At 37.3% G+C, this 24207-nt stretch overlaps 1 protein-coding gene and 1 pseudogene across 1 annotated transcript; both read right to left on the reverse strand.

Moving 5' to 3' along the window:
• Positions 1–3744: 3744 nt before the first annotated feature.
• On the reverse strand, positions 3745–22799 carry LOC133312932 (zinc transporter 8-like; annotated as a pseudogene).
• LOC133312934 (allene oxide cyclase, chloroplastic-like) lies at positions 5382–6423 on the reverse strand. Its single transcript, XM_061514212.1, has 2 exons — positions 6270–6423; positions 5382–5941 (listed from the first exon to the last, which is right to left on the reverse strand). Exons 1-2 carry the CDS (start codon positions 6421–6423, stop codon positions 5418–5420), a joined length of 678 nt encoding a protein of 225 aa, XP_061370196.1. The 3' UTR covers positions 5382–5417.
• Positions 22800–24207: the final 1408 nt, after the last annotated feature.

The following is a 24207-nucleotide window of genomic DNA, read 5'->3' on the forward strand; positions in this document are numbered from 1 at the left end:
TAGGGGTTCAAATTTTACTTATAATGTTGTGTGTAAAACGGTAAATTATCATATTCACCACTTCTGTTTCTTGTAATGGTTGCACAAATTTTATTTATTATTCTGATGATTTTCTATTGGTATGGTGGTGCTTATTTATATTATAAATGATAAAATGATAGGGTTGGTCGTGCGCAAAAAATCAAGTGATATAAAATGAAGAGAAGTGATTACTCAGATAGCGTTGGTCGTAAGCAAAAAATGATAGGATCGTGGTCGCTTTTCTTATGTTTCATCTTTTTTATTGGAAGAGATGGCAAAATGCCCCAATCTGACCCGTTTTTAACTTGCTAAAAAACGGGTGGAGGGTTGATCCTCCATTGGATGATGGGTGGAAATATCAACCCATGGGTTTGCGGGTTGGCCCGTTAACTCAACTAAAATTTATTGGGTTGGCGAGTTGACATATTGACCTGCCAAAATATTCATTAAAAAAAATTCATTGAAAATAAAATATTCCCAGATACATAAAATTAACCTGGGCTCGTTTGGTACGTGAATTTTTTTTTAAAAGTATGAGAAAGTTCACTTGGGTAAATTGCTTTTCCACGTTTGGTAGCCAAAAAGTAAACATTATTCGGGTATATTTGTTTCCAAGATTTTGTTTAGCTTTGCAAATTTGAGATCGGATACCACCGCAACAATACCAAAGATTAGTTGGAATTTTTTGTTTCTTGGGGAAGTAACAAAGAAACCGCGAAATGAAGGACCAAATTAACCCTGATATTTGTGAAGTTTCACCATAGCTTTGTTTGAGAAATACCCAAGTTTTGTGAAAACGATCTAGGTTACTCCCTCCCTGTAGGTGGTCGAATGTGAGGGAGCAACATTAACTCTTGCTTTGTAAAAAAAATTGGTATACGAAGAACACAACCAAGAACAATAGCGGGAGGTCGAATGTGAGGGAGCAACATTAACTCTTGCTTTGTAAAAAAAATTGGTATACGAAGAACACAACCAAGAACAATAGCGGGAACAAAGAAATAGGGTTTCAGGGAAAACAAAGAACATAGCAAAGAATGAAGCTGAGTATCTGGTATAGAGAAAGAATTGATGGGAAAAATTGATGGGAAGAATTGATGGGAAATGAAGGCTACTGGAAAAAAAAATGAAGCTCAATAGCGGACATAGAGAGAGAGAGACAACAAAGGGGAAATGAGAGTTGAGAGAGAATGAATTGGTAAAGGTGGGGTTATTTTGGTAAAATAACCTCACATTCCCACTAATATTTCATAACTAACCAAACACAAACTCAGTAAAATGAATTTAATTTTTTCGGGAAAATATGGGTCTACCAAACAGCTTTTTAGTAACATTCAAGTAAAATATATTTCTCACTATATTCCAGTAATAATTATTTTTCGGATTAAAAAAAATTTCTCCTGTACCAAATACCTCCTAAAAGTCTATGAGGAATTCCCAGAATCCACAAGACCACCAATCATAATCATCCAGGAAACTATGTTTCTCTTCAACATTTCACCAAACAGCTTCCGTGCATCAATAATCAGATCACACTTCACGTGCATAGGCAAAACTCTGATCATCCTATACAAATTAGGCTCAAATCGACTACTAAACCAACAGATGCATTCACCAAAGCATCATATGTGCTACTATCCACATCAGAACCATCATATTCAAGTTACAAAATTTCAACAGTAACACATCAAATCTAAATGAGGTTTACAAAAGGTTTACAAATTATAAACAATTCAAAACATCCCACCAAACACATGCAAGGAAAAACCAAAATCACCCAATCACAAATTACAATCCTCTTCGCATCAATATTCAACAACATTAGTTGCTCCTTTAGAACAAGAAGCTCCCACTCTTGAAATCTTGATGTCATCGCCATTGTTATCGTCACTTTCATCTTCAAAAACCAATTCAAAAAAAAAAAATCATCAAATTGACAAACAATCATGAATTAAAATGAAATTATAATTTTCTTTAAATTAAATAAATTACCATCGCTAACAAAACAAGCCAACCAATTGTGGGTACAAATTAAAGTTGTGACATTCTTTGACATTAGTTTACTTCTATATTTCATTAAGTTGTGCCCCAATGCTAAATGAAGGCTTAGACGCTACAGTGGTTATGAGAATGTTTAACAAGTCACGCACCATTATTGAGAGATCCGGGAAGTTATTACTATTATCCTTCCACCATTATAATGTATTAAAATTTTCTCAATATGTAAAAGCCAATGCAGGCTCATCCAAATAAACATCAAGTCCAGACCTTCCAACATCAATTGTAAGGTGATGATTGTGCATTTTCAATTCCTAATATATTTGACCAGTGAAAACACATGAAAATTAAAATATAATTAAGTTTAAAAAAAACATGATATAAAGTAATTAAATTATCATGTTAAAATATACATAAACTTACATTAAAGATTTCATCAGACCACCCCTTCTTATCCTTTGACTAGCTTGAAGATTGAGAGCTAACATCACCTTGAACATTGACATTGAAAGAATTAGGGCTGACATACTTCTCAAAGAGCTCGTACAACTTTCTCCTTATATTTTCTATTTTTTTGATTAGATGTACAAGCATCAATCTTTGAATAACAATAAGATAATGTAGAAAACTTCATTCGAGGGTCAAGAACTGCTCCTAATGCAAACACAACACTATACTCATCCCAATATTTATCAAACTTCACCACCATCCTTTCAGCCACACTCTTTACAACTTCATCTTCATCTTCATCATTTATCATATGAATTAGAACACGTTGAATTTTCCAAACATGCAGAAAATACAAGTTCAAAGTAGGATAAGAAGTGCCAGAAATCAAATTGGTTATTTCACAAAATGGCTGCAAGAGCCGACAAAGTTTCTCTCCTCTTTTCCAATTATCAGTTGAAGGACAATCTTTAAACATTTTATCACTCAAGTGGAGAGTTGCAAACATACGTTAATGACTGAGAGCACTATCAATCATCAAATAAGTGGAATTTCACTGGTAGGGACATTTAAATGCAAACCAATTGAAGTGTTAACGCTACCAACTTATTCAATGCATTCTTTAAATTTTTTCATACTTTCTGAACCCTTTACATATTTTACACTCTGATTTTGTGCAAAGCATCACTAGCAACTTTTAACGTTTTGAGATTTTTTCTGGCACGGTTGCCTGCAGGTCGCGATCTTTTCTATAGTTGGTTGGAGTTCAAATGGTCACCGAAACAGTGCTCACTGGAGAAAAACAGATGCAATTTTGATGTTTTGATATGATTTGGGTTGTGGGTTGATTGAGAGCTGGTCGTAGAAGGATAGATCAGAAAAAAATAATTCCAATCGTGGTACTCTCGGTCCAAAAGGTCCCTGGAAAAAATTTTCGGTGGCGCCGAGTGGCAAAAAAAAAGGTTTTCGTTCTAATGACGGCAGTTGCAGAAGCAGAGTCCTCGGAATCGAGAGCTCTGATACGTACAAAGGTTCTCTTATTTAAAGAGACTAAATAACCTAATGAACTAAGCTCAAAGAAGACTTTACACTAAAATAAATAAACAAATACAATTATTTATAACATTTACTTAAAATGAAATTTATCTCTCATTTTGGAACACGGCCAGCAAAAAAAACCTGGTTGGGCTATACATTACTTAATAGGCAACAACACCAAATTGAAAACAGAAAAAATTTGGCAAAAAAAAATTTGTAACACATATGAACAACTTGGCCTTAAGCCCATTTGGCCAGAAGAGACATACAAGCAGCTCCAATGAGAAGAGATAGATTGGCTCCTAATTGAAGCCTACTAAAGATGCGCAGAACCGAACCCATTTTTTTTTTTTTTAAAATGAAACTGGTTCAGTTCGATTTAAAACCGGTTCGGAATCGGTTCCCAAACCGCTTATGAACTGGTTTCAAACCAGTTTCGAACTAGAACCATTTTCGAAGCGGTTCCGAACCACTTCTGAACCGGTTCCGAACCACTTTCAAACCGATTTTGAACCACTTCTGAACCGGTTCCGAACCGATTTTAAGGAAGAATATTTTTTTTCAACTTTATAGAAAATAGGAACAACAATAGCAATATCAATAACCATGACAAAAGCTCACAACTTCTAGCTAATGGGTTTAAAACAAACAATTCACATAATCCAGACACCACTACTACTAGGTAGAAATATAACTAATTAGATTAGTCTAATGATCGTAACACACAAGTTTCTCTCTTTTACTCTCCCTTTCTCTCCCATTATTGTATTTTCTTCTTGGAATTCGTAGCTTCACTTTGAATGTATGTGCAGCTGAATATTTGTTGGCCACCGTCGTTATTAAACGACCCAGATGTTCCACCCAGCAGGATTGAGCTTTCTTGACCACTTCTAATCCTTGCATTGCTAAAATTTTGATAGCCCATCCCATAATTGTTGAAGGAGTTCCTGGTACCATTGGATCTGCAAGTTTACATGCTAAAAGATGTCATCAATCTAAATATTTTAGTAAACATTGATAATATAATCCAAATGGGTTATACATACCTTATATAATAATAACCTAGAATCCCAATAACAATGAGGACAAGAAACATCACTGGCAATACAGGATTCACAAACCTACTATCTTAACAAGAACGAAACAATACTTTTGCACAGTATATCCATGGTTCTTATTAGAAGCTTACAATTTCTGGAGCAAAATCAATTACATGGTTCCCTGCAGTCCATATCCATGGCTGATAAGCAACACTCCTTTCTGTGAACCTTGCCCAAGTATCCCACCTAATGTTATCATGATTTGGGTAGTTGTCAGCATAAGAGAGGTGTCCAACAAGCTGCAGAGTTTGTCCTTTTATTGGGTTCAATTCATAGTGAGAAAGTGTCTTATTTGAATCAAAACTCTGACCAAGATCCCCTGCAAATAATGCTACACTAGTTAGTGACAAACATATTGACCTATTGGAACACAGACAAACATATTGACCTATTGGGTTTTTAGCATAGTAATGACAATCACCACCGGTTTTAAGAAAATTTTACAGTTACTAGCAACGAAAGAGTTCAATTTCTTTTTTATTCCAAAAATATGCATAAATAACTTCATCCCATGAGGGCCATATGAAGACAAATGATGCATTTGATTAATTTAATCATATTCAGGTTTGAAAAATCAATGATCTGCTCAGATGTGTTCCCCCATATAGATCTAGAATCAGCTCAAGAAAAGTGATGTAAAATTGATTCTCCAGAAGCACAAATGTAATTCCAATTATGTTTTACCTAATACATCTACCACTTCTAGTCCAGCACAAGCAAAAGAAGATTGAATAATAGCAAATAGGCAACAACCAGAGTTTATTTTGAGTTCAAAAACTAAAAAACTTTCTGAAAGGAAGCTAAGTTGCAGCATCAGTTTGTGAAGTTTGGTAAAGAGGCATTAGGCTCAGTAGCCTTAGCAGCTGGAGAAGGCTCAACTTTAGGTGATGGTTCAACAGGCTTCCCTAGTAGCTCAGGTGGCAAATCAGGAATACCCTTCAAGTAGAAAGTGTAGAACAACTTGAATGGGAATACGAGTTGCTGACGTTTCACTTGTCCATACACACCTTCAAAGATCCCAGAGCCTCCAGTTACAGCCAGATATGTGTCTTGGTATGTCAGATAAGGTCCTTGAACTGATATGTGACCATAGTCTCTAAAGTAGAAGCTGTAAATGGCCTCATATCTGTCACCCTTTTTCTCTGGTACATGCTGGATGAGAACACATAAGCCTGAAGTTATCCCTAACCTCTTTTCTAAGTTTCCATAGTAGAGCTTGTTGCTGAATGGCACTAAATCTCCAAGAGAGTTGACAGATTTTTGACTTAGCCTAAGGTATGCAGGACTGCCTCGGTCACGTTCATTGATCTCATAGACAAAGAGTTCTTGAACTTTGGCTAGACAAATGAAACAGATAAATGAATGAGGAAAGCTAGCTCTACAAACTATATAGTTAAAAAATGCTATACTCAAGAGGTTACTATATGTACCGTAGGGATCTATAAGCCCACTATGTTCCCTTCAGGGATGAGTCACTATATGGATAATACCCTTAGCACAGGTTCAGACCAAACTAAGAGGTACTTTGCCCAGTATAAGCAAGCAATCAACAATGGATAAGTAAGCGATAATATGACTCAAAGTAAATGGGGCTATTTATAAGGGAGGGTGGTGTGCACCTGGTGTGGGTTGGTGAGAAGGGAGTCAACCCTCCTTGGGATTCACTATCGGTGGCAGTGTTGGGCGTGGCAGGTGCTGTTGTTGTAGCAGCGCTGCGCCCTCTGTACCTGGTGGTGTCAGCGTGGGGCAAAGGGGACAGTTTCCCCTTATGGCATCTTAGACGATCGCCTTTGGGGGTTATGGTCCCAAGGTAGGACATTTTGGTGCTTCCTCTTGGGAGAGTCGCCCTGTTGGGAGTTGGGGTATCATCCCCGCTGGTAGGGCTGACGTGGATGTTGGGTTAAGGTTGGACCCTGACTTTTGGGCTACACAGTTATTGGGCCATCCGGAACAGGAGCCCCCCCAGCTTAGTAGCGAGCGTAGGTTGGTGCCAAGGTAGATAGGCCCTGACGACGCCTTGTTTGGCGATATGAAATTTACTGGGCGCAGGGAGGGTTCCTCTTGACGACCGTAGTGAGTTCTTGGAGCTTGGCGTGGCCTTCTTGGCGACCCGAGCGGTTGCCTGGGCAGGGTTTCTCTTGCACATCCAAGTGAGTACTCTCAAAGTCTAGCGTTCCCTTCTGGGCGATCCAAGTGGTCGGCTAGGGTCTCTTTGGAAAAGGCTGCCATTCTGACAGGCATAATGGCTTTCCGATTTTCGAGGAGTAGTAATGATGGGTATTTCCATCATTGCTACTATTTGTAGGTACTCAAACGTCACGAGGCACGGCGCATTAATGCGATGTGAGGGGTGACTTGTCCCCTTACAATTACCATTTGACCCTTCATCACAACCGCTTGTTGTATGACGGTTGTGCCATCTAACGGTTGAGTGATGTGGTCCTTATACATGTACGTCATCCTGTTCCTTTTCTTCCTATTTAAAGAGGGGGGAAACACCTCCTTGGGGACCTCCTTCACGCGACCCAGACTCTTCACTGCTTCAGCCTGTTTCCCTTCCTTGTGAGTGTGCTAGTGCCAGTCTTTTTTTCCTTCTTCTCTGCATTACCCAGGTATAGTGTTTCTGGCTTCCTCCTTTGTCATTTCTTTGGTTCTGCTTCCCTTCTTCCTTTTTCTTGCGATGGTCAAGTTCATAGAACCCATTCCTGGTCTAATACTGCCTGAGTTGGAAGTAGAAATTAAGGAGGAAAAGTTTGACGAAGCCTTTGATGTTGTGGATGACAGTGTCGTGGGGCTAGCCATGCGGGAGTATCTTGCGAGTCGTGCCCCAAATCGCTCTCTAATTCCTGGGTTTGAGAAATTACCCCATAGAAAAATACCCGAACTTCTGGGTTTTAGCGAGGAGGACATTCAAAATCTCCTACCAGAAAGGGCTTTGAGACCAGTCCTTCCGTATTCCGGTGAGGCGTCTAGTTCTCGTCCTCATGGTGGACGCGGTGAGGCGATTGGAGAGAGACACTCTAGATCTGGTAGGCGTCTGTCTGTAGGATCTAGGAGACGACGGTCAGGAGGATCAGTTGAGAGGACTGGGCCCCGCTTGCCCCGAAGGAGTCATTCTAGGCCTTCAGGTCATTTTAGTGATCTGGAGGCCGCTTCTCGCCGCCGTGTTTCGCGGCGCTCCGAACTTGGACCTGGGCGACTTATTCGGCCCCTATCCAACATTAATCGCCAGCCGCAAAACCGTCCCTTAGAATACTATTATAAGCCTCGCCCTTCTTTGGTTGCCCTTTGTACAACTCATGGCCACATTCCCCCCATCCCTCAGTCTTTCCATCGCCGTAAGTAGGAACAACAAGCTGACAATTGTATTCAAAGCAAACACACCATCGGGCATCAAAACGAGCCCTGTGTCCAAGCAATTGTCGTTGAAACTAAGCAATCGAATGGAATTTATAGCTATGCATCATCAAAAGCAAGCTTTATCCTTGATCCACTTGTTCATACGAACAAATGTGGTTCGGTAAAGTTTCTTTTGGTTACAAAACTTTCTAAAAAAATCAAGTTTAAGACTTCATAGAAAGAAAGAAAAAAATCCCACTTTTATTTTGTGACTTATGTTTCACCCTAATTGATTCATTTGCATCCAATGAAAAGGAACAACCAATACTTCAGCATTCCCAATATAAATCAACCAATACTTCAGCATTCCTAACACCGCCCTAATGTTCATACTAAACACAATAATCACATTTTAATTTTATTACATTGAAGTTTTGAGCAATACAATGATTTTTATTGCTGTTCAACAAAGATGTTTAAGCCGAGCTGAAAGGAAAAGCAATTTATACTTGCAGATTCTTTAGGCAGTTTTATTTCCAACAGGAAGAAGTTAATACAGAATCGTGGAAATTATGTAAAGACTAGATGATCATGTTGGGTTTTGCTCTTTCACTAAAGCCCAATAGGGTCTAGAGTGTAAGAAGAGCCCAAAAAACCTAAAGCTCATTCTGCTTAGGGCTCGGGTTTCTTGGAACCCATATATATTCCACTCTTATAGTCATCAGCCTATCAAGTCTTCGCTTGGTGGTTGCAGAGGGTGAGGTAAGGTCATCTCCCTGAAAGTGAGAGAGTGCCCACACACTTCCCGTTTTCCCTTGAGACATAGTCTGGAAGATCTGCCACAATCCAGCTTCAAGGAGGTTGTTCGTTCTGCGACACTGAGGTGAGCAGTTCGTGAAGAGGAATCATACAAGGGAAGATTCTACGCGAGATCTGCGCACCAAGAGGTAATCGTGAAACGAGGATGATTCGGTAAGCATACCAATGTACTAGGTCCTAAACCACTTCTGCATAAATCCAATAGTTCCTACAATTGGTATCAGAGCCTTGGCTGTACATTGGTATGTGAATTTAGTTTCACTATTCGTGTAATTAGTTTGTCTTCGTAAAATATGGCACCTAGGATTCTATATTTGTTATTCAAATATTTGCATGAGTATTCTTTTCATTAAAAATCTATTCTTTATATGGTTTTGGCTTTAATCCATGGTAGAAATTTTCTTGTATTTTCTTGGGTTATAACAAGGAGGCTAAGGTTTCCTCCTTGATGTTTTTATTTACTTTTTGGAATTTCTGTGTATTTTTTCAAATTTTGTAAAAGTTAAAGTTCGAGAAACCGCGAGGAAGATGCGCAGTCAGCACTGTCAGAGACTTTTTGAGGACTTCCCGATCTCATAATAGGGAGATCTATATATGGTTGGAAAGAGGACGGAAAGAAGAACGCAACGGTGGGTGAATCGCCGCCACTGGAGTCTCAACGCGTCTCCACGCGCCGCCACAAATGGTTGAGAGTGGCCGCCACTCTCCGGCAAAGAATGAGAGAGTGAGGGAGCGTCTGACCACCTTTTTGGGTGGTTCTGGCGGCGGTGCACTCGTGTCTTCAAGGGAGTCATTCCCCTGGAGTTTCGTGCTGAGATGAGTTCGGGTGACAGCGCAATGGACGTGACGGCTAGGGTTCCTGTATGTTGACTTAGGGTTTCTCGCCAAAAGTTGGTATTTTAAGCCTTTGGGCCCATGGCTACCATAAAGAGGCTTGAAACAGAACCTATGGACTCTAAGGAAAAGGAGCAATCAGCCGCACAAAGTTTCCTATTTAATTACTCTGTAATTTTATTTTTTTAGGAAACCATGGATTAAGGTCTTTATTATGATTAATTGCCTTAATTGTATGATTTATATGATTGATAACATGCTTTATTGCGATAACATGCCATATAGAATAGGTGGTGTCATATTGTTGCATAACTTGTATGATTACATGAAGTAGCTATTATGTCTTCAGCGACTAGTATGATAGTTACTATGAGATTATTTTGATTTTAAATTATCCTAAAAAAATTAATTAATGATTATTATGATTTTTGTTAAAAATCTAGATTAATAATTGAATTAATTAATTTTGGATAATTAACATCAAGACAAATAATCGTTATGGAAATTATTTTGATTTCAAATTATCCTCATAAATGATAATTATTATGATTGTTGCAATCTAGATTAATAATTAAATCAGCTATTTGGATGATTTAAAATCTAGAAAAATAATTAAGAAAATTTCCTAAGAGAATAATTTATTTTGCGAGTATTTTGTGAGTCTACTAAAATGGTCATGTGTTAAACACACGCTGCATACCACAATCATGTATCGTGATTGTGTGAAGCACATGCTGCCTATCATGATTGGATTTTAGGACCTTAAGGATTTTAAAATTCAGATAAGCTAAGTGATGCACGTTCATCGGTGCTCTTGCTTACATAGTTTCTGAAATCAATCAAAGGATACTTTCAATTAAATAATTCTTGAAAATTGAAAAAATTGCTTATGTTGAATGGAAGGAGATTTAAATTAAGAAATTAATTTAACCTTTAAGCGCATTATAGGACCATTAATAAAATAATCATGTGAAATCTCATCGAAAAAACATGATTGGATTTTACTAGATTGGACCTAAATAATTAAGGGAGGAGATTTAAATTAAGAAATTAATTTAACCTCCAGGTGCATTGTGGGTCTATCAATAAAATATTCATGTGAGGCCCCAACGGATAAGCATGATTGGATTTTATTGGGCCTTAATAATTTTAAAATTTTAATAAAGTATTGTACGGCCCAACGTCGTCAATACTAAGTTATTAAAGATAGTTTTGAAATTAAACAATAAATTCAACTAAACTTATAAAATTCTCAAAATAAAAATATTGAATGTGTGAAGGTTTAAAATTAATTAATTAATTTTAAAACTTGCGGGCTCTATTTGTGGGTCCATTAATAAAATGGTCATGTGAAGCCCCAACGGAAAAGCATGACTGGATTTTATTTGATTGGACATTAATAATTTCAAAAATTTAGTAAAGTATTGTACGACCCATCGTCGACAATGCTTAGATATTAAAGATAATTTTGAAATTAAACAATGGTTAACTACATTTAACTTTGGTAAAGTTATTAACCCTCCCAACGAGGCTCTGGTAATGGCACCGAAGGCTCAAATAACAATTTTAGTTTTTACAAGTGACTTGCCCAACGTAAGCCTTGTAAAGATAAACTAAAGGATTGTTAACAGTAAACAAGAGTAGTTATGAGAATCTACTTGTACTTCGTTTGTTTATTACATTATTTGTTTGTAATTGTGTGCTTTATATGTTTTTCAGAAAATATCTTAGAAATGATTTTGAGTCAAAAACCTCTGGATGGTACCAACTAAGTGAAAAATAATTTTTAATATTGTTCTAAAACATGAAAGCTAAAATTTGTCCTGACAGTACAAGGGCTATAGCAACCTACAGAGGATGCGTCTAAGGACGCATTACTCAGATTGTAAAAGGACAAATATGGTAGTTCGCTATTATGTCTTTGTTAGTCTTTCCAAACACTTGCATAAGCAAATGCACATGGTTAAGAGTGGAGTAGAGATGCTCCGGACTCTTAATGACATGTTTGTTGTGTCTAGCAGCTCTGCTAAACAGAATGCAGTCAACGCAGGTTTTGCTAAAAGTCTTGTTAAATCCAAGGGAAAACCCAAGGGTGGTAACAAGAACAAAATAACTTGGTGATCAGTTGTCAAACCAGTTGCTATGAAGAAGCCGCAAGGCAGGTGCTTCAAGAGAAGACTGAAGGGACACTGAAAGAAAAATTGTTCAGAGGTGATGAAAAGAACTAGACATGGGCATATCAAGGCCTGATCAGTTAATGAATTATTGATTCAGGAATCACTGATTATGTTTATTACTCTTTGCAGTAGTTCAAACATGGCATACCTATCAGCAATGGACATAGATATTTTAAGCTTGAAAATGGGAACTTGTGTCTGCATTTGTAGTAGGACAAGTTATTTATAAGACTATGGTTTTGGGTGACTGTTTATTTGTTCCAGATTTCAAGAGAAATTCAATTATTGTTAGTTGTTTTGGTTAAAACATGGTTTGACAATGCAATTGATTCTTCAGTTACATTTCAGAGTTCATCTTCGTCTTGTTTGTTCTACTACATTGTTCAAATAGTCTTTATTACCTTTGTCTTATACCCTTAAATTTATTGTGTTGAATGGAAAGGATGATGAACAAGAACTTTCACCAAAGAAATTAAAGTTTCAAATGAAACATATTTTTGGCTTTTATGATTGAGTCAGATTACCTAAAATAGGAAACATGGTTTAGTTAAAAGAAGGACTGAAAGTTCAAGAATCTTTTAACTAAAAGCTACATGTTGATCCTATTTGGAAGGTAAAATGGCCATGCAATCCTACAAGGCCAAAAAGATTTGCACAACTATTCAATTGGAACTGGTACATACTAATGTATGTGGACCAATTAGCGTTCAAACCAGAAGAGGTGATGAGTACTTCATTATATGAATGTTTACTTTGGATTTGGACAGATGAACCTAGTGCGCCATAAGTCTAAAGCTTTTGGAAAATTCCCAGAGATTTAAGTCTGAGGCAGAAAAGCATCTAGGTGTTCAAATCAAAATACTTTGGTCTGACTAAAGTGTTGGCTACCTGTCTGGTAAGTTCAGGTCTTACCTGATTTAAGAGGGGATAGTTTTCGTAACTGTCAACTCTAGGAACGCGTTAGTTGAATGAAGTTGCAGTATGCAAAAATCAAACATTTCTAGACTTGGTGAAGATCATGTTCAGTTATTCATCTTTGCCAATGTTGTTCAAGGGAGATGCCTAAGAGAAGGAAATGTACTTTCTTAACTTGGTTCCGTCAAAGTTTGTTGTAAAGACACCTAAGGAATTATGGAAAGGGTGCATGCCCAGATCAAACCATATTCGGATTTAGGGTGCTACGGCACATGTCCTACAACAACAGTCAAAGAAGATGGAATCTTGTATGGAAGAGTGCATATCTTTTGGCTACCCTAAGAGAACAAGGGATGATTTCTTATTTAGTCTTAAGGACAAGATAATCTAAGTGAGCACTCACATGATTTTCTTAAAGGAGGACTAGATGAGAAATTATAAGCTCTTAAGTAAGTTTATTCTTGATGAGATTTATCTCAGAACAAGAATTTCCAGAATCTTTAGAAGCTTCATCCACTGTTCCCTTGATTGTTCAAGAGGGGATAAATATATCTCTAGGTGAACAAACAAGAGAACCGTAATTGGAAATTCAACATGATAATATATAAATGAAACTAGTAGAAATATTAGTATCACATGTGGAGGAACAATATCAAGAATAATTGGATCCTCAAGAAATTGAAGATCCACCATTTGACCCACTCTTTGTTTTACCTATAAATACACAAGGTCTAGTGCAGTACATTCTTAGTGGGAGAGAACCTTGTTAACTCTCAAGTCGTCTCTTGTTGAGTGACATTGATCCTACTAGTTACGATAATACACTAGAATATGTTGTTGATCAAGTGTTGCTCAAGCTATGAATAATGAGATGGAATACTTGTATTTCAACTCTGTTCAGTCCCTAGTAAAGGCACCAAGAGGGGTAAAATCCACTAGGTGCATGTGGACGTAAAAGGCAAAGAGAGGATGGACAGGAAGGTGAAAGCCTTCAAAGCTAGCTTGGAGGCAAATCTTGCCAAACGCCATGCTTGAGTCTATCCAGATTCTCTTAGTTGCTGCTATATGTCTCAATTATGATATTTAATTTTGGGAGTTGGATGTCAGGATATCTACATACAACAACCAAAAGGGTTTATAGCAAGTAGGCATAAACACATGGTATGCAAGTTGTGAAAGTATACTTCATGGATTTAAGCAAGCATCCAGGTCTTGGAACATCAGTCTTTGATCAGGTTATCAAAATTTTGATTTTGAGAGAACCTTGATGAATGATGTGGGTTTGTATGTAAAGAATCCAATGGAAGACAGTAGTTTTTCATGGTACTTTATGTAGATAATATGCTCCTTATTGAAAATAACATGGAGGTAATATCAAGTATAAAGAGGTGGCTAAGTTAGTGTTTTGGTATGGAAGTACTGGGAAAGCCAATTATATTCTTGGTATAAAACTCTTATGAGACCGGAAGAATAAGTTGTTGGCATCACCTCAGACTACTTACATTGACAAAACTCTTGCAAAATTCAACATTAGAATTCTAAGAGAAGAATTATAATTCTCAGATGTGGAATTCATCTCCCTAAGGAGTAACAAAAGACTCCTGAGAAGGAAGAATGCATGAGTTGGATACCTTATGCTTTGGCAAAAGGTAGTCTCGTGCATACCATGTTGGGCGTTAAACCAAACATCTGTCACTCAGTGGGAGTAGTGAGATGATACCATTCTGAATCTAGAGGAATACTAGATTATTGTTAAGCATGTACTCAAGTATCTTTGGAGAAAGAGATATTATATGCTGGTATATTCTAGTGGGAGTCTTGAAAAGCTGAGTTTTCACAAATTCAGTTATTTCAAGCGGATATTGACTCAAGAAAATCAACCTCGAACTATACTCAACTAGAATAGGAATAGAGGTGGATCTTGTAGACCCAGTTACTAAGAGTTTGCCTAAACTTGTTTTCAAGAGGCATGTTACTTCTTTGGGTCTTAGGAGGATTCCAGACTTGCATTCAGCGAGTGGGAGTTATTGATTTCATTGTGCTCTTGGAGTAAGACAATGAAACAATGAAATCATTTTCTGAATTTCATAAATAAGGTTTTATTTATTTTGCGCACTATTTACAAACATTAAGGTCCGGATCAAATTGTGGGGTATATGATCATATGGTTACGTTGATGGAGGACATGATCATAGGTTCTCACAATTGATGAATAGAGTCACAGCTGTTAATAAAGTTGGGCACTTTATTTAGGCTGCAATATTTTATGAAATGGTTTTGTCCGAATCATTGTAAAATATTGATGTGAATTAATATTCACATTGAAAGGATCAAGGTGAGATTTGATTAAGGTTGTTTTTCTGTCATAAGGTATCAAATCTCTAGTTAACTATAGTTATGTAATTTCTCTTAATCCTGAATTTATTATAAATAGGTAATCAAATAGCTTTCATTCTTTGATTTACCAACGGGTGAGGTTCGATCTATTGACGGCCAATAACTCGGTATTTTGGGAGTGAAATTATTTGATTATCGGTATTTATGAGATAAACAACATGGAATTTGTAGGATATGTCCCCTTGATATGTTTCGGTACTTGGATATAAAAGACACTGGCCAGTGCATGTAATCCATTAGAGAAACTATCATAGTCAAGGGAATAAATAATTGATTGAGTTACAGAAAACTTGTCAATCAATTATAGACATTCTACGAAGGGGCAATGCATATTCGTGTTATAAGTGTTATTAATCTTGGAGTTCAAGTTCGGGCTTTTAGTGTTGTAGCACCGAATTAGATAATAATTCATTGATTATCAAGAGCCTTGATTAATAACAAATGGTAGATCCCCAGGCTAGCTCAAGAAAAGGGATGGGACAATTTCAGTTGATGACGACTAGTGGGATACATGGACTTGGGCTTTGGGATCAAGTTTGTACTCAAGAGCAAGTGGGAGATTGTTGGGTTTTGCTCTTTCACTAAAGCCCAATAGGGTCTAGAGTGTAAGAAGAGCCCAAGAAACCTAAAGCTCATTCTGCTTAGGGCTAGGGTTTCTTGGAAACCATATATATTCCACTCTTATAGTCATCAGCCTATCAAGTCTTCACTTGGTGGTTGCAGATGGTGAGGTAAGGTCATCTCCCTGAAAGTGAGAGAGTGCCCACACACTTCCCGTTTCCCCTTGAGACATAGTCTGGAAGATCTGCCACAGTCCAGCTTCAAGGAGGTTGTTCGTGCTGTGGCACTGAGGTGAGCAGTTCGTGAAGAGGAATCATACAAGGGAAGATTCTACGCGAGATCTGCGCACCAAGAGGTAATCGTGAAACGAGGATGATTCGGTAAGCATACCAATGTACTAGGTCCTAAACCGCTTTCGCATAAATCCAATAGTTCCTACAGATCAAAACTACTTGCATGAGTTCATAGTTGATGATAAATGGAAAAACCCATTATTGAAACACAACCAAAACCAAAAATAAAAATCAAAACCTGAAAACAGAGGTGGAGGAACAATAATAACTAGAATCCCTAAATTACTAGGATTCAAAATGAACCAGATACTCAATTACTCACTCCTAGAAAGCTAAGCCACCAGCCACCGTGACCAATTAGATGAGAACGAGCACGATATTGAGACGGTGAACTTAGGATTATAGTTAGATGATTGAGACGATGAACTTAGGGTTTATAAGCGGAAGAAAATTAGGCTGCGATGAGGATCGATGATTCCAATCTGAACGGTAATTTGTGTGTTATGTGTAAATGGTTTGATTCGGTTCGACTTGATTACAAACCAGTTTTGAAACGATTCTAAAATGAATTGCTTTAAAACAAATGGTTCAAGTTTACGAATTGGTTTTAAAAACCCGGTTTTTTTGGTTCAGTTTGGTGTGGTTCTTAATGTGGTTTGGTTATTTTGGATATTTTGCATGTCCCTAAAGCCTACCACTTTTTTGCATCCTTGGACTCATAAAATCAGCTGCAAGAAGATCTACAAGTGTCATGTATATTAAGATCCCAGATGATGTTGCGTTGTAGGTCCCTTGCACAATAAGTGCAGTTGGACTATTTTCATGATAAACATTTGTGATCCCTATACCTATTGCAATCCCTAGTGGAGTAGTTAAAGCAAAGAACAATCCCATGATTGTAACTGATAGCGTCTTGAATTTTGCCTGCAATAATTTAACTTCCCAAAAGTCGCAAACCAATGTAGGTTTTATCTTCTCTATTCACTATAGTTGTAACAGAAATATAAAATATCATATCTATTATTGCTAAAGTAATTGTATAGATACATAGATAGAGCCAAATCCCTAAATGTGTGGTGTGACCAACAATGAACGAAAGTTTAACATCTGTTTTAAGGAACCTGTTAGAAATAAAAAAGCGTTATGTAAAATAAAATATTAAGGGTTCATTTTCTGTGCAGAATGCAGATAAATTATCTACATTGAGCCCGAAATGACGTCGTTTTGAGACGAAAATCAAAGTGTTTTTGTAATTTTAATTTATTCCAGGGTTATAATGGTTTTTATAATTATATTCTTTTAATATTTCAACACCAAAACGATGTCGTTTTTGGAGCAAATGCAGATAACTTATCTGCAGTAACTGCAGAAATATTTTTTTGAAATATAAAAGGGCCTTTTGTTAATTTGAAATTTAAATAAAAACAAATTTGAAATTGGATTTAAAAATCAGAATTTAAAAGTAATCAACCTAAGGAATCAGGATTTCTTAATTTATTTTGTCATTGGATAAAAAGATATAGTTATCAATTCATGATTAACCCCAATCGAATTAGGAATCCTTAAATTCAATTGGAAACCCTCTCTAGAAATTTTAATTTATAAAATAGAAACAAAATTTCATAAATATCCTATAATTTTTTTAATTTATCCTATTTAACGGAAAAAAATACAATAAAATAATTTTTCACTTACACCAAACCAATCAAAAAAATAACATTACAAAGTCATTTTACTTCGTGTGTGTGTATGTGCTTGTGCGCGTGCGCATGTGTGTGTGAGCGTGCGTATACGCGTATGTGATATAGTTTAACCCAAGATTTTCGTAAGGAGATATAATTTACCCTTTGTGTGCATATGTGTGTGTGTGTCAGTGCTTAGGCAATGATATAAATTAACCCAAAATCTTCATCAGGAGATATTAGATGCAAGTGAACAACCACTTATATATCTTAATGATATATACTAGATATTACCTGAGTTATGCAACTTCCAAGTCGCATCCCCTCAAAGAACTGGTGAAAAGTCAAAGTAGCCACCAAGGGCTTTATTGTCTTTGGATTCTCTGAGGCTCCCAAAGAAATTCCTATTATGAAGGAATGAACCACAATTCCCAGCTCCAACACCTACAATGCAATCAAAACCCTCAATCACAATCAATAATATAATACCTCACAATTTTAAATTAAGTGTTTAAACCATTAAGTGTGTAATTAAGTGGAGATTTAGTGAAAATCCTAAAGATTAGGCCAAAATACAAAGAAAGGGCAAAACGGTAATTAGCCAACACGCAACCCTAGGAACATAAAAATTGAGTAGAAGGTCTCAGATGGTAAAAATAACCCTGAAAATGGGTTCATAATGAAAAATTGAGTGGATAGGCAAGTTTCAGAAAAATCAGTGAATAGTGTTTTTCGCGGGTAAAAATACCGTGTTACGATTGTACCGTAAAACGTGCCAGTTGATTTTTGAGCTCTAGGTTTCAAATATGAGTTACAAATGGTCTGTTGAGTTAGGAAATATGATTGTTGATAAAATTTGATGAAAGTAAGTCATTTTGGGGAGGCGTGCCAACAGCGCGCGCAATAGCTTAAAACAGTGTTTTCTTCGAACGAATGGAGGACTCTGAATTCATCTGATCAAGCCTAATTAAAATGGAATAGTTAATGTTAAAAATTAGAGTTTCTAAATAGGCTTTGAATTTACGGACGCGTTTCGAATCACGTGAGGTGGCGTGTGACCCACCCCACTTAAAATCACTTAAGTCCACCTCATCCTATCACTATTCATCATCTTCCCACTCCCCTCTCTCTCCCAAACCCGATCCATCAGCCCTTCCCCTCCCTTCTCCGTGCAAATTTTTCTTCTCCCCTTTAATCACTCAAATCCTAACCAAATCCAACAAAGTTTAACTTGAAATTTGTTGGAAATTGTCTTCTAAAGCCATTGGTGGCCTTGTTGAGCCGTGAAAGTGAGAGGATTTTGAGATCTTCCCCCTCAAAGGCCGCGACTCACATTGGATTTTTGTGTTCATGGAGCTTTCAAATGCTCCAATGGTGGAGTATACCTTGCATTTGGGTGAGTTATTTCAACATTTCAATGGTTGATTTGTGATTTGTGTTTATGAACCCTAAAGAGGGATTTTATGCTATGTTGTGTTAGAGAGCTCAAATGGAAAATGTCTATTAGATGATAATGCCTTAGAATGATGTATTAATGCTAGAAATGCAATGAAAATTTTAAGTGAAATGTGATGATTTTTAAGTTAGTGGATTTGAGGTCATGATTTTGGGACTTTGGAATTTTGTGTTGAGGCATTGTTTGATGAATTGTGGTATGATTATATGATGATATAATGTGGTTGTGTGAGGTGTGGGGTGATAAAAAGTGAATGGAAATCCTAGAATTGCCATAGGTTGCAACTTGGCCTTTAAAGGAAAATTAGGGAATTGATGTTGTTGGAAATTGTTTGAGTGATGAATTATGTGTTAAAAAGGTAATTAGATGGGTTGTGTGGTGATTGGCAAGTGGAAGAATCAATGCAAAAATAATAAGTGGCTTAGGTGGCATAAAGAACCTAGAGTGAAATATTTCGCAAAACGATGCGTAAAGGTCGTAAAACGGAAAAACGACGTTTGAACTAGCCTCTAAGCAACCTAAGGAAGCGTTATAAAATGAGAAAGAAAATTTAGAAAAATAAATCCTAATTTAACACTACCAAGGCCGAACCACCAAGGGAGTGGGGAAGAATTTTGCGGTTTTCGCGTTCTGATATAATTCGACACGAAAATGGCGAAACGACACTTGAACTGGCCTCTTGGCAACCTATTAAGGCGTAATAAAATGAGAAAGAAAATTTAGAAAAATAAATTTGAAAATAAGCCTAGGATGGCCGAACCTACCAAGTGTGGGTGAGGTGATTTCGTGATTTTGCGTTTTGATGCTATTTGACGCGTACTGATGGATGTACGTGATTGTATAGGTTGCCGTACGTTGACTTGAATCCCGAACCTTGAATCTGGGAGTTGCCCTTGGTCCTGGACCAAGTGGATTGAGGTAAGTAATTGGTTCAATGCATGTATAATTGTAAATTAGCATGTATTGTTTGAATTATGAGTGATTGGGAATGTCCTCTGTGTATGCATTCTGCTGTGTACCAAGTTGAGGGATAAGCTGCTGCGGAGCTTGTGAAAACAATATTTAAGGTAACCTCTTGGTACTGGGGCTTGTTCCCTTTTTCTGTTCCACCTTGCCAGTTGATGGCAACGGTAGGAAGTGTGTATGAGTAGTGTAGAACACATGAGCATGCATGCATTATTACAATGGGTACTTATGTACCGAGTCTCTGGCCAGTAGACAGTTTTTCTTAGCCTTCGGGCAGTTTCGGACTTCCACTGGATAGGTCTCCGAGAGGGAGTTCCAGTTGACCGTGGGTCATGGTGTGTGATCCGGGTAGGAGCACACTAGGAATGTCTTTGGCGTTTTGGATGGTTGGGGGCATCATGGTTGTGGTTTTTTTGAACGCACCTTGGATGATAACCATAGGCTTATATATGCCCAGGGCGTACGTGGAATTGGGGTTACCATCCCGTATCGTCGTTTGTTTGTATCTCTATATTCCCCATTTCTCTAAAACCCTTGCTATATCCCGTTTTAAAAATTGGTTGTTGTATTCTATTCATATGCATCGAAGTGAACCATTGGGCGGAGCTTTCTCCAGAACCTCTGGGTTACTGAGATATATTCGTATATCTCACCCCGTCTCAGGGCATTTATTTCAGGAGGTAGCAGTGGAGCGGGAGCAGCGGGCAAGAGGCCCGCAGAGTGATTCAGTGGAGTTTTACCCTTTTGCATTTTGTTGGCCATGTGGCCTAGGCTAGACTTAGGGCATGAACATTTCATTTGTATTTAGTAGGAGCTTTACTAGCATCTTGTTCATGTCATTTTGCCTAAGTCCAGTGGTCAAGCCATGTAGTTTATTTTACCATTTGTATTTATGTTGTAATATTGGAAGATTGTAATTAAGTTTCATTTGGAGTGGTAAGTTGTAAAGCAATATTGTAATCGTATCTTGATGCATGTCTATTTATGATGGAAGGGCCTTAGGCCTATTTTAGGTTATGATTATATGTATGATGAAAATATGCATAAAAAAGGTGTTAGTGATTGCAACTACTTAAGAATGACTAATATGAGCTATATGTCTAATAACTATAAACTGGATTGGGTTGTAAGTGCCCCAAGGCGTTGTTGGTTCTTGTGTGAGCCACCCATTGGATTATTACTGTATTATCATGTGATTATTAGGTACCTTTGAGGCTTAAATGATCTTGTACAAATTTGGGATTATTGGAAAAACAAAGGAAACTCTGGCGAATTTTCTGTAGAATTGGCAGATTTTAGGCGAACTTCGGGAAAACATATCTCCTTCCATTGAGGTCCAATAGGGACGTGCCATACTCCATTTTGAAGGTTGAGATGTCCTCTACCTTGTGTCAAAATTTTGGAAAAATCTGGGTTGGTCTTCGACCTGGAAAAATTGGAGGAACGCAGACTGCTCATGTGCCCACTGCATCTGTGGCAGTTCTGGTCCCGTTTTGGGAAATTAATTCCCGCTTAGTTTCTTAGTCAAATTAAGCGTATGATATATCAAATCGAAGATTGAGATGTCTAGTTTATGGTGTAAAAATTTGAGAGTAATTGAATGAGTGTATTGAGTGCAAAAATTCGTGGAGTGAGAGAGGTTTAGAGCAGTTTTGGGGTTGGTTGGCTATTTTGCTTATCCAACTTCAAACGGCGATAGCCGGAGCAAATGAGCTCCGAATCGAGCGTGTGATAGCTTGTTGAAAAGAGAATTAAGTAAGACAAAGATATAACCTGAGAAGAAGGTTTGGTTGCGAACGGTATGTTCGCAGAAAATTTAGGAGAGAACCATGTTCGAATAGGTAAAAACGTAAAGATTGGAAATTGGCTAAGTGGGTTTATGGGAACCCCTTAGTAACTTATAATAAGTATATGGTGATGTAAAAATAGATAAAATAAATATTCCGCAAGAGTTAACAGTTATTGTCACAGCTTTTAATTATTACGCGTTTTATTGTTTTAAATGCTCGCGTAATAATCGGAAAAAGTTTATTCGTATTTTTATAAATGAATTGATGTGATTGTAACTGCGCTTAATATCATAATTAATGTTAACAATACCGGTACGTAACGGGTTGTTACAAATTACAATTCAAAATTAAAAAAATTATCATCAACAAAACAACTCACGGTTCAAGTGGTAAAGAGCTTTCGAGTTTAAAAATTCAAAAATTATCAATTTAAGATAAGAAGAAAATCCATCTTAAATACTATATTTAAAAGTCAAAAAATTAAATATACTACCTATGATATCACCAGATGACGAAGAAGCTCTGAGGACTCAAAAGGAACATTTCCATGTGCATGAACATGTGTTGTTTGTGTGTGAACATGCACATGCGCTGGTTCCTTCTCCAAATCCCCAGTCTCAACTTGGGTACCCTTAAAATGGTATTTCTGAAAATAAGTTGTGGCATAAGTATCAACCATAAGGGCACCCATAGCATTGCAGATAACCATAAATCTAGTTAATGGAAAATCTCCCCATGGTTGCGCATTTAAACAAGGTGATGTAATATCATTAAATGCATCAGGCAACACATGAATAAAACCAGTGGCCAACATAACACCTGCAACAAAAGCCTTAATTATAAAGAAAATACCCTTCCCAGGGCTTAGAACAGGTATAATATTAGCAAGGAGTGGGATACAAACACCAATTGCGCTACAAATTAGTATTGATACTAAAGCTGCTATTTTGTATCTAAGAGCTTTGGCTTTATATCACTTATCACATTAACGGAAAAAATATACAAATTAAATAAATTTTCACTTACACCGAACCGATCACAAAAATCTCAGTAAAAAGTCCTTTTACCCCATATGTGTTTATGTGTGTGTGCGCGCATGCGCATGTGCGGATATGTGTGTGAGATACGCGTGTGTGATATAGTTTAACCCAAATTTTCTTAAGGAGATATAATTTACCCTTTGTGTGTGTGTGTGTCAGCAGATATATCCAGCATCCAAACATGACAGCATATAAACAACAATAATCATCAACTGAGCTCCGACCTCCCTCCGCCAGAGGCATCAGCCCCCAAGTTACCTGAACCTGAAATAAGCGTCCCCAAACGTGGGGTGAGATCTCTAAACAAGAAATCTCAGTAAGACAAGGGGTCCTCAAGGATCTTCCACCCCAAGCTCACTTACACGTGCAATATCAGTTCAAAAGCATTTAACAGTATAAGTTCCAAAACTCAATGCAGTGCAACAGATATTCATGTCATCTATGTTATAACTATTCTACTGGCCAGAGAAATGCAGGAATACGTCTATTACCTACAGTTAGTACAAGGAACATCGCTTGCACCTCACCCACAACCTCACCCTCTTATATGTACCACATACTCAGGCTTACCATATAGGTGAAACACCACATGCATATCATAAAGGCACTCGCATATGACAGCGCAACAACATTTCAACAAATCAATATATCATGAAAACAACATCATGCATATAACCATACCCCCATGGGACATGGTGAAACCAACAATGACTAAACCGAGGACACAAAAGCTTACCTTGCAAGCTAACAATCTAAGCCAAGAGTCCAACCAATCTCAAAGCCCAAACACAGCAGAATCACAATCTGTTTTGGACCAACAATCATATCAAAATCATACTTAACAAGTATAAGACGCAAGGACAATGTCTTTCCTTTACATTTCATGTCTTAAGGCTTCTCACAAAGCCACAAGCCCTTAATCACTTAGATTCTGACTTAACTAATCAATACAGAAGCTCAACTTAACCAGTCTAGGGTCCATAAACCCCAAACATCATTCTGTATGAACAGTGCAGCTACTGTTCTTCGAAAACCCAGAATATCTGGATATTTGTCGGGGGCATATCCGGATATCAATATCCGGATATATATCTGCCAATATACGAATATTCTGATCCCCATCAATATCCGGAAATGCATATCCGGATATTTCGCGACAGAATGCAGTTCTAAATTTCGCGAGATATCCTTCTAAAGATTGGGTTTTTAACTTATTCCAACGTCCAAGCATGCATTTTTACACTTCTTTAGGTTCATATACTGGGTGGTTACTTTTTTAATTCATTAAATATGCTAAGACATCTCTTTTAATCATTAAAACTCAAGATCAAAGA

The sequence above is a fragment of the Gastrolobium bilobum genome, unplaced genomic scaffold (assembly GCF_033153095.1).
Source record: "Gastrolobium bilobum isolate Gb01-03AN ecotype WA unplaced genomic scaffold, APGP_CSIRO_Gbil_v1 utg60605, whole genome shotgun sequence".
In the NCBI taxonomy this organism is placed as follows: Eukaryota; Viridiplantae; Streptophyta; class Magnoliopsida; order Fabales; family Fabaceae; genus Gastrolobium; species Gastrolobium bilobum.

What these genes read in the sequence shown, in the direction of transcription:
- LOC133312934 (XM_061514212.1), bottom strand. Translation starts at nt 6,423, where the DNA reads ATGTCCTACCTTGGGACCATAACCCCCAAAGGCGATCGTCTAAGATGC. An exon ending in GCCCAACACTGCCACCGATA is followed by an intron (nt 5,942 to 6,269) that starts GTGAATCCCAAG and finishes TCATTTGTCTAG; the next exon opens with CCAAAGTTCAAGAACTCTTT.